The sequence below is a fragment of the Solea senegalensis genome, linkage group LG16 (genome assembly GCF_019176455.1).
Source record: "Solea senegalensis isolate Sse05_10M linkage group LG16, IFAPA_SoseM_1, whole genome shotgun sequence".
NCBI lineage: Eukaryota > Metazoa > Chordata > Actinopteri > Pleuronectiformes > Soleidae > Solea > Solea senegalensis.
In genome coordinates, this window is record NC_058036.1 from 9,166,449 (window position 1) to 9,177,940 (window position 11,492).

The following is an 11,492-nucleotide window of genomic DNA, read 5'->3' on the forward strand; positions in this document are numbered from 1 at the left end:
CATCATCAAGATTTTAGTAAACAATATTCAATGTACAAATGACTAGGAATTAGGCCATATGATACTATGGTGCAATATCATTATCCAGTATTGGCATTGGTCTGATACTGGCAAAAATCACAAGGTTAGATTTTAGAAAATAAAAAGGTGAAATATGATAATGTTATAATTATAAGTATCTGGAAATGCAATTTAAAATTAATACTCTACTTGGAGGTCTCAAACCCTTTGTTTTCATTTTCAGCCATGGCTTCACCCGCTACACTTTGAATGAAACAGGGTAGGGAATGAAAAATCCAGGACACTGCCTGTAGTTCGCAATGACTGGTCAATGTTTCTCTAGGGCAGGTATCAAGCGAACGAGCAAATATTGTGATTTGGCAGAGGGAAAAACTAACTGATGCGTGTGCACAAGAGCATGGAACAGAAATGGATAGAATGTTTCCTACCATACTACCATCTCTGTGCTTTGGCAGATCGGCAACGATCCTTCATGATCTAATATCATAACATCGCCCACCCCTAACATAAGTATTGAAACTCCCATTTTGAAGCCTCAATATTTGCTATTGCATATTGAACAAATGTTCACACACGTCATTCACACGTTTGTCCACTCATACATGCCATACTTTGTCTATTTCCTCTAAATGGCAAAATCATTTATAAAATGTACATCATTTTCTATAGAAAAAGACGAGTGAATGAGATAGCAAATCCTTAGGAAGATGTTTGCTGCTTCTACTACTTCTATATCTTGATATATGATCAAGTGAGAAGTAGCAACTCAGAAGCCCACTGATACTTTCACTTTTTATGTAAAGTCTGTTTCTGTCCATTCATTCATTTCACATCCTGGACAGGTCGCCAGTCCATTACAGGGCTAACATTTTCACAAACAATTCCCTCTAGAATCCAGTGAACCTAATCTGCATGTTTTTGGACTGTGGGAGGACGCCAGACAATCTGTACAAAACCCACACTCAGACGAGGAGAAAATGCAAACTCCACACAAAAGGCCCACGGTTTAATTGAGTAAGGCAACAGTGCTTGCCACAAATCCACCGTGTGTCGGAACTTGGAGCTGCAAGCATTTCCCTCCTTCCTCCGTACATCACCTCATTAACACCTTTAGTGAGGAGGCACAGTTATTGTCAGAGTCTGACATTAAGAGGATGATGTCACTTAGTAAACACTCTAGATCGGTGTTACCCAAACTTTCCCTATGGGGACCCATGTTTTTAAAATTGCAAGCTGTTGTGACCCAAATCAATAGCAAGTGTGTGCATGATTTTGTAACTCATTTACAGCCATATCTGTAACACCCAATGCCATTTTGAACTGGTAAATAAATAATTTCAAAGATATTTTATGCAGATTATATGAAACACATACACATAAAGCTTCACTAAAAGGTTGGTCAATTTCTGCAAATTCTTTTGGGGACCCCAAAGAGTCCTGACCCAGTGTTTGTGAACCACTGGTCTAGATCAGTGAAAGCTGACACAGTATAGAGCTATTTAACACAGATGATTTGAACTAAAACATTTTACTGACTGCAGCTTGAACACAGACTTGACCTTTCTTTGTCTTTTCAGTTTTTTCTCTAGATGAAAATGGAAATCATTAAAAAAGTCAACTACACTAGGATGCAGAGGAGGAGACGCCAATCAGCAGAATCCAGGAAACCCAAAGTGACAGACCATAGACTGATTGGATGTGTGTAAGAGAAGGGATGAATTGTTGTTGTGTGGTTTTTGCACATCATCTATGGATTCATCTGCCAGCACAGCCCTGTGGGGCAGCAACTACTCAGCCCACACCTCCAGGCCAAGCTTCACCAACCAGCTGAGCACCTCTTCACCTGTTGTGCCGAGGTAATTCACTCTGTCCATCCACCTTCCATCCCACTGTCTTTGCTCTGCACTGAAATGCAAGTGGCATTTGCATGAGTGGCTCCAGGCTCAAGTTATGATTCATTGAACCTCGCTGAAAAAATTGCAGCGATGGGGCAGGTGCTCACTGACACCTCCACTATTCCTAAACCAGGTTTCCCTGAACCAGCTCCAACTATAAGCTTTATCAAAAAGGAACGTTTTAAGTCTAACTTTAAATACAGAGAGAGTGTCCGCCTCCCGAACTGTCATTGGAAGCTGGTTCCACATGAGAGGAGCCTGGTAACTGAAGGCTCTGCCACATCCTGATAATAAGGAGTTACAGTAATCTAATCTAGGTGTAACAAAAGCATGAACTAGTTTTTTGGCGTCCTGTAAGGACAGAATGTTTCTAATGTTCCGCAGGTGGAAGAAGGCTGTTCTGGAAATTAGTTTTATGTGTCAATCAAATGACATTTCCTAGTCAAAAATAACTCCAAGGTTCCTCACAGTTTCTCAAGAAACATCATTTTCTGAATCACTGTGTGCATTTTCCTTTCACCCCAACCGGTCGAGGCAGATGGCTGCACATCTTTGAGCCTGGTTCTGTCAGAGATTTCTTCCTGTTAAAAGGGAGTTTTTTCTCTCCACTGATGCCAAGTGTTTGCTCATTGTATGAACCATTGGGTTTCTCTGCTCTCCTTGATGTTGTCTATGTACAGTGCCTTGAGATAATGTATGTTATGATTTGGCACTATACAAATAAAACTGAATTGAATTGAATTTAAATGTGATTGTGTTTCACCCCCTTAATAAATAAGAAAACATGGGTGAAAGCAACTGTTTCCTGGTGATAAATCATCAAAACCCTCACCATACAAAACATTTTGTATTACAGTGATAAGGATTACAACACATCATATCACCATCAAATCTGTTCAAATGTGACTGGAGCCAAGTGCAGATCATTCCACAAACAGTCTGTGAAACTCTTACACTTCTTCATTATAAATTTCTACCACTTCTCTGCTTTACCGTTTGGTATCAGGCACGTTGTTTTCCATTACTTCATAGTACCTCCTCAACGTGGGTGGGGTCGTCATAGCACGGCTGCCTGAAACTGCTGTGACATGGTTTTAATGTATATGCAAAGCAGTTCTTTTTGTGTACTGAAGAATCAGTTTCTCAAAAAGATAATTCAAAAGATTTGGCCACAGAATCGTTCAGTACTTCCTGCATTATCGGAGCACAGACTCTGTCTGACACGGTCACTGAACTGAAATACGACTGAACGGGTTGTGATTCCGCTCATAATTGCCGGCTTTTGGCAGCGCTGTCGCTAAGCACACCTACATTTCCTTGCTAAATGTTGGAGATTAACACATGTCTTCAGCATTTTTATTTGGTTTAATTCCTGTGTCATACGTCGCGCTCATGACTCTTACAGTGACAACACTCTCTTACCAATCAGTGGCCGACGTCACATTTTACTATTGGCTCAACTCAGTACCAAAAAAAAAACCACCAGGTCACAGGTACTAACCTCTAATGGAAAAAACAAACAAAAAAAACCCAAAAAAGTACAGTTGAGCCAAGTAATGCTAGAACTGTATAATGGAAAAGCTGCTCATCAGAATCTGAGGTAGGGTCTGTCTCTGTTCTATTCAGTACTGAGCTGTCTTCAATAAATTCTTCAAAATCTCTGACCACAAAGTCTTGGTAACAGAAAACTCCCCAACATTCACAACCACTGTTGAGAAAAGAGAATTGTGAAGATAAATTGAAACAAAAATCTGTGCGACGTGCATGAGAATGTTTAAATTGAAATAAAGAGTGATTTAATTTGTTAATGACAATGTTACTTAGAAAGAAATGTAATACCTAATGACATATGAATGAAACAGATGTAACTGACTCATGGAAACGGGCATCAGTAGCTATACTGTATATACATGTGCAAAATTTCTTCATTGCAAAAAGATTTGTTCCAGTTGAATTTCAAATTCCAACATTTACATGGACACAAAATTAAAATGACCTGATTGTGGTTTACATACATGCATCAAGCCTTCAGCCAGAATGGACTATTTTGACATGTGTAGTGTTGTCTAATTCTCCGGAAGACGAACCTTCACTTTAGTTTCCATAGAAAACAAATGCTGCAATGTGTTTGCTCGTCCCCTCCCTGTCCATTTATTTGAAATACTTTGTGTGGATCAGACGTGATAGCACCAATCCAGTATGTCATGATGAGATCGACTGTTTATATGAACACATACCAGCCAACTCATTTGGAATGAAATTTGTTTTGGATTTACATGTTTACATCATCTGAAGACTGTGTGTGTGTATTGAGTTAAAAGCTTGGATTTACACAACTGTTCTTTGGTTGCATGATTTATAAACTGCATAAAAATTTGCCATCATAAAAAAAAATCTACTGATACATGGTACATGAAATACTGTTAGTAAGTGTGAGAACATATTTGATCTCTGCAATGATTAAACCATCTCATCTCTTCTGGCTCTTTAGGGTTGTTTCCATAGTGACCAGCCTGGTGACCTCCACCACAGAGGCTACAGTGGGAACTACAGGAAACCTATCGGCCTTTAGAGATGAAAGAGGGAGTGAGCTTGGTCAAACCCATCAGGCATCGACGCCAGCTCTGGTGAGCACTGCAGAGAGTAACTCTGCCCTGCAGGGCATCACAGTGGCAGCTCAGGCTCTGGTGCTCCTCTCCATCTTCCTCCTCTCCAGCCTCGGTAATTCCGCAGTTGTCATTGTCATCATCAAACACAGGCAGCTTCGCACAGTGACCAATGCTTTCATTATGTCGCTGTCGCTGTCGGACTTCCTCACAGCTGTCCTGTGCCTGCCCTTCTCCTTTGTCATGCTCTTCAGCAAGGACGGCATCTGGATGTTTGGGGATCATTTCTGTGTGGCCAATGGCTTTTTCAATACCTGCTTCGGGATCATCTCCACCCTGACAATGACTTTGATCTCCTTTGATAGGTATTACGCCATAGTTCGACAGCCACAGGCTAAAATAGGGCGGCAGAAAGCCACTCAGTTGTTGATAGCTGTCTGGTTGACTGCAGTCATTTTCTCTTTACCTTGGTATCTGCTGCTCCGGACACCAACAGAAATCCATAAGCGAGGGTTCTACCATTGTATGTATGTGTTCCACTCTGGGACGTCACGCATGGGGACGGTGTATAGCATCTGCCTGATTGTTATCTGTTATTTACTGCCCTTCTCCCTCATGTGCTTTTGTCATTATAACATCTGTAAGACAGTGCGGCTCTCAGAGATCCGAGTCCGGCCGGTGACCACATACGCATACTTACTGCGATTTTACAGTGAAATGCGAACGGCCACCACAGTTCTTATCATGATTGTTTTTGTTATATTTTGTTGGGGGCCATACTGTTTAATGGGGTTGGTTACAGCAATGGGAAACTACACGTTTAACCCTGCAATGGATACAGTGGCCATCTGGCTCGCCTGGGCAAATGGAGCCATCAATCCCCTCATCTACGCTCTGAGGAACCCCAACATATCCATGTTACTGGGCCGGAGCAGAGAGGAGGGTTATCGGACAAGAAATATCGCTGCGTACCTCTCAAGCCAAAGCCAGAACCGTGAGATCCGACTTAATCAGGCAGAGAGAATAAGGGACCGTTACGTGAGCCGTGTAGGGATTAATAACAACAGCCGCCTCTCCAGTTCTAGCCCTGGAAAAGGAGGAGAGGTGGCAATGTGGGCCTGTAAAAACCCTGCTGTGTTCTTTTGCAGGGACGCCCAGTCTGACACTGCAACGCTACCCAACTCTGTCAGCTCTCAGAAGATGAGGACTGCTGACACCAGCCTGTGACAATTCCTTTGGAAACTCCAGATTCGTCAGATCACAGAATGTCAAAAAAAGGGTGTATGATATTAATAACAATTTGACCAGAAACAAACATCATCTTATCTTCAGGAGTTGGCTGTAGGCAACTGGACTGGCTTGAGTTAAGCCTGAAGACATTTCACCTCTGATCCAAGAGGCTTCTTGATTTCTGAATAACTGGTGGAAAAAACAGGTGAAACTCAGGGCTGTCCTCACAAAAACCAGTCTAGGTGAATTCACTTATTCACCCAAGGAAACAGCATTGGAGGAGCCCTATTTTTTTAGAAGTGCTATTTTTTGAAACCAGATTCTAGAGTGGGAGAATATGGGTGGGGGACTGAACTTGACCTCCATGAGGGAGGTGGCACAGACACTAGGGAAGACAACAGATTCCTGACAAGTCTCGGGTGGCTGAACTGTGAGCCGCTCGAATGTGTGGCTCTGTGCAGCTCATTAGCACAATCATGAAAATACAAATATTGAAAACACCTGAACCTTTTATTTTTTGTGCATTCTCTTTTGATCTGGACAGCACAACCCCTCTAACGACTTAAAAACGTAATAAAAGTTACAAGGACTTAACTTATTAAAAGGCGCTACTTTATTGACGTTTGGTTCTTTATGTCACGGCCGTAACGCACTCAAACACAGTGTGGACCCAAATACACAAGGCGGAGGCAGAGATCGCAGTTTAAACAAAAAAGAGTTTATTTTAACAAAGCAAAGTCTTACTCAAGGTCAAATTATAAATCCAAAACAGGGTCAGACGAGAGTGAGCCAGGCACAGGGAACAAGATGAAGCAGACGTGGTAATCCAAAAGGGAAACGTGAGGTGCAGGACGAGGAGACACACAAGACACACTGGCACGAGACAAATGGAAGAGGGCGTATTTAAGGAGCATGAACTGATTAACACCAGGTGCAGACAATAAGGGAATCCACGAGACTAGAGAAGACAGAAAACAGAATAAAACCTTCACCAAAATAAAACCAGGAGTACACATAGACTAAACTAACTGACCCAAACTGAAGACATGACACTTCATGAAGCTGCTGCATTATGTTGCGTCCTCTACTGGCTTGTTCTGACAATTGACAGTTCACACAAATAGGTTGATTAACCGATATTTGTATTTGTAACAACATATTTGCAAATTAAAAAAAAAAGTCAATCGAGGAGGCCTCTCCACCGACTGCATCCTGCCACGGAAGAAGGTCTTCAGGTTGTCCCACACCAACATTGCTGCCCGAGAAGCCCTTGGGCCTCTGACTCGCTGTACATCCAGGAGAACCCTCCTGTCGCTATCTTCATCTCTATCTTCATCATGTAGCATTGTTCTCGTTGACATGGTCACACTAACGTTCTTACTCGCTGGACCGCTCTTCCTCTACTAGCATTCTTCTCGTTGCCATGGTTGCACAATTAAGCTCTCTACGTTTATCCTCTTCTTCTCTTGTATGAGTGCCTCCTATACCCCACGTCTAGACTTGTACTGCCACCTGAAGGTGACGTGGGATACTACAGCGGTGCGCAATGTAACGTGCAATGTGGCGCACGATGCATGTGTGCAGAAGTATACCAGGCCTTAAACAACTCTCCAGACAAGTTTCCAGCCTACAGAGGCTAAATACTTGGATTTTTCCACCAGTTAGTCAGAACTGAAGAAGCCTCGTGGATGAGAGGTGAAACGTCTTCAAACATTACCCAAACAAGTCTAGTTGCTTACAGCTTACTACAGGATTCGACTATGACCTGAATGACTGATAACCTTCACAGACAATAGGATCTAATGTTAATTATAGCAGCAGTTGTAAATGAGCTAATTACAAGTTAAGTTAATTTGGGAGGACACATGAAATCATCTTCAAGGACTTCTGGGTTTAAGCCTGCATGTGTTAAAAAGAGTTCTGCCATGATATGTTTGTTTACGTGCTGTCACACAATATCTTTTTGTATGTTGATACAGAATGTGGATCTGGAAAACAGATATTTTCTTAATCCTAGACCTTCCATGCTAGAAACATACAGTACGTATACATTATTTCATTTTTAGGCTGTTCTCTGTAAAAATTGTATAATTTGCCATTTGTTGAGATGCTTGAACAACCTAGAGACAAACTCCTCCAATAAGAAACCTTTTAGAATTTGATTTGATTTGGATTGGATTCAATCAAATTATTTAATGCAATTCATGACAGGGATTCCATTCCTGTGTGTGTGTCAGTATTTCTAAATCATTAAAACCTTAATTGTGAACATTTTCAGTTAATAAATGGTCCCAGAAGATGTCATTAATGTTCACAACATACATCTATTTATTTTAATATTTAGTCCAGATTCCAAAAATGAAAAACTGGACTTATGTTGTAACTTGTATATTTAGATTATAACGATGATTTATGTTTTTTTCCCCATTTTATCTGGTGTTAAGAAGTCACTGAATATAACTAAACATTAGTGACCATTTTCAAACACTCCCAATAGATTAGACTAGACTTCTGCGAGAATGGATGAACGTCATGTACTGCACCCTGGGAAATGAATATTCTGTAACGTTATAATGACTTTGAGATAAGTGCCAGTATTGCGTACTGGACAGTACCGGCCCACTTCAAGCACTATAAGCACTCAGAAAAATAATACTATACCAAACTGAACCATTCCACTGGATGGAAACACCTTGGGAGGAAACTGGAGAACCAGGAAAAAACCCACACATGGGGAGAACATGCAAACTTCAGCAATAAGGCCCTCGGTTGCTACCCCAGACCTTGCTGTTTGGTGCTAGCCACCACTCTACCATGTTTGTTGATCATTTTGTTAATTGATTTGTCTGCATTGAGTCATTATTGTTGAAGAGATAATTATGATGCATCTGAGAATCTGGAGTTTGTTGTCGTATGGCTCAGTGGTAGAGCAAGTCGTCTTACTACACGTCCTACATGTCCTTGGGCAAGACACTCAACAGCTGTTCCTGATCAGCCGGGTCTGCAGCATGTCAATGGGTATGGAAGGTATGAATGGATGAATCACAAAACTGTAGTGTAAAGCACCTTCGAGTGGTCATTAAGACTAGAAAAGCGCTATATAAATACAGACCATTTACTATTCACTGAGGAACTGAACCACCATTTCAGAGTTACAAAATGTATTTTAATGTTTTTATAATCGACGTCTGTCTTATAAATGCCTGCAGTTTCAACTCCAGCAGAGCATGGTTTTACATAAGCGGATGGAGCACAGTCTCTGATGTGCTTGCTTGTGCCTTTGTTTACATTGGACGGCTGTCTTCAACCGCAGAGGTCAGAGCTGTGGAGAGGCTGTGCTATTGGTCAGTGGTGTTTACCTAACTTGATTGTATGGATATTCTGTCAGCTCTGTACCTTTTGTTGTAGTCTCTTAATTAAACCAAACATGAACCATCGATGTTGTTGATCATTTTTTTTCTCTTTTGCATATTCAATAGTATTTAAGCGGGTTGTCATCTAAACACAATGAAATCAGTGGTTATCCTAACTCGATTCATGCAGCTCTGATTTCTCTTCCACATATCCAATCCAACTTTATTTATAAAGCACTTAAAGCATAAAACAACAAACAACAACGGCTGAAACAAAGTGCTGTACAACAGAGATAAACAAGATAAGATAAATATAAGAAATGACATCATAGGCCTAGACAACATGGACAACAATAAAAACATACAATGTTTCTCAGAAAAGGTTGCCAAATCTTATTGAATTTGTCAGCTGAACCTCTAAGTGTATGTTTTATTTTTTCCAATTTCATATAATATAAAGTGGGGCTGGGCGATATGGAAAAAAATGTTATCATGTTATGTTTTTCCATATTGATCAATCTCGATTCTTATCACGATATGTAGTTTTTGCAGATGTTGCCAGTGTGAGGGACATCCTGAAGCTTGAAGAAGTAATTGATTCACTGAAACTTTATAATAAAGTTTAAGAACATAAAAAACAACTTATTTAAACAACAAAAAAAACAAACAATTATTAAATAATAATAATCTCAAATATTTGTAGAGGCAGCACAAAACCAAACAAAGTAAACATGTGGGTCACACCCTCTGACACATTCAAGTGCTAAACAAAGACAAAAGCACGCAAGGAATTATGGGATATGGTCGGCTGAGAAGGATACACCAGACCTATCTTTCCCAAACAAGCTAACATCGGCCACATATGTCGGCCAGATACGAAGGAGTCGACATAGACCATTTGAATTGGGACAGCCTATGTTGCTGCGCTGTGACGCATTTTGACAACATCCGGCCGACAAATCCACACTCCGTAGGGTCCAGTCCCTGGAATGTGACATCATGTCTGGTTGAGTGGTGTTACGTTGTTGTTTCGCCGACTGGTTTGGCACCGTCATTGTAGTCTTAAAATTGTTTCTACTTGTTGTTGGATGTTTAAATGTCTTTAAGACATAGGAATTACTTCTCTTTTGACAGTTATATTAAGTTTTAAAAAGTGATGCAGAATATTTATTAGAATACTAATGTACTATTACTGATTTGGAACCAAACTTTACTGATTGGTCACTTGTGGCATGTGTATTGTGGAGATTTGATTATCAGGTGAGCTGACAAGGATGGAGTTTCTGGAGTCAGAGATGAATTAAGTTGAAAAGCTTTATTGGAAGCAGCTCAGATCTGAGGAGAACTGAGACAATGCCAAACATGAACAAGAAGATAGTTTATAGTTGGGCATCCTCCATCAGTCTGCCTGTGAATACCAGAGTTAAGGTATTTAAACGGGTTTGGAGGCCTTTCTCTGCTGATACCTAGAGCTAACCTTCGGTAGGACTGCATAGTCGAGTCCTCTGCCCCACCAAACCCCTTAAATACACTTAACTATGAATCAAATACACTTAACCCAGGGAGTTCATTTGGCATGAATGGAAAAAAATGTCCCTTTAACAAAAACACACAATCAATTGTTAATATAACCACAAGACTGATACAAAGAATTTAAACAATGTAATCAACACATCATAAATCACAATAAATCATACATTACATCACCCCCTTTTATCCTTTTCTTTTCTACCATATGACTCATGAATTCGACCTTCTAGGCCAACAAGGGCACATGTAGACAAAATTGTGATTTATATTTCAGAAGTAAATAAAAATCTGCTACACTAAATTAATAGTACCTTACTAGTAAACATGTGATGCAAAGAATGGAATATGCAAACACAGAAAATCATTACCGTAAAGGTTACACATATGATGCATGGTGGCATGGAATCCATCAGTGAAGCTTCTCTTCTCTGTCTCATGATGTTTACAGCAGAGACATTTTACAATTTATAATTTTTCATTGATCATTAGCAAAAGTAGAAATATGATATCAATGTAGGGTTATTGGTACATTTTTATGAACATAACACACAAAGATGATCTATCACTCTTATTGGCATTGTTTTGGTTTGATTTTAGTTTTTAGTTTAGAATTATTTAAATGTTGAAATAAATAAAAGATTTGTTTAAAAAATCTAATCATTCAAAATTCTAAATAAATAATTTGTTTAAAAAACCAAATAATTCAAAATTCTAAATAAATATTGAATTTACTTGTTTTCCCATCCCTTTTAAAATCACTATGTTAACCCTCTTTGTCAAACCAAACTGAAACCAAATAGAGAAGCGAGAGAAACAGACTGACATACACGCACACACACACACACACACACACACAC

At 40.0% G+C, this 11,492-nt stretch overlaps 1 protein-coding gene across 1 annotated transcript; it reads left to right on the top strand.

The window, feature by feature from the left end:
• Positions 1-1,612: 1,612 nt before the first annotated feature.
• On the top strand, positions 1,613-8,121 carry LOC122782557 (G-protein coupled receptor 135). Its single transcript, XM_044046945.1, has 2 exons — positions 1,613-1,877; positions 4,408-8,121. Exons 1-2 carry the CDS (start codon positions 1,771-1,773, stop codon positions 5,747-5,749), a joined length of 1,449 nt encoding a protein of 482 aa, XP_043902880.1. The 5' UTR covers positions 1,613-1,770; the 3' UTR covers positions 5,750-8,121.
• Positions 8,122-11,492: the final 3,371 nt, after the last annotated feature.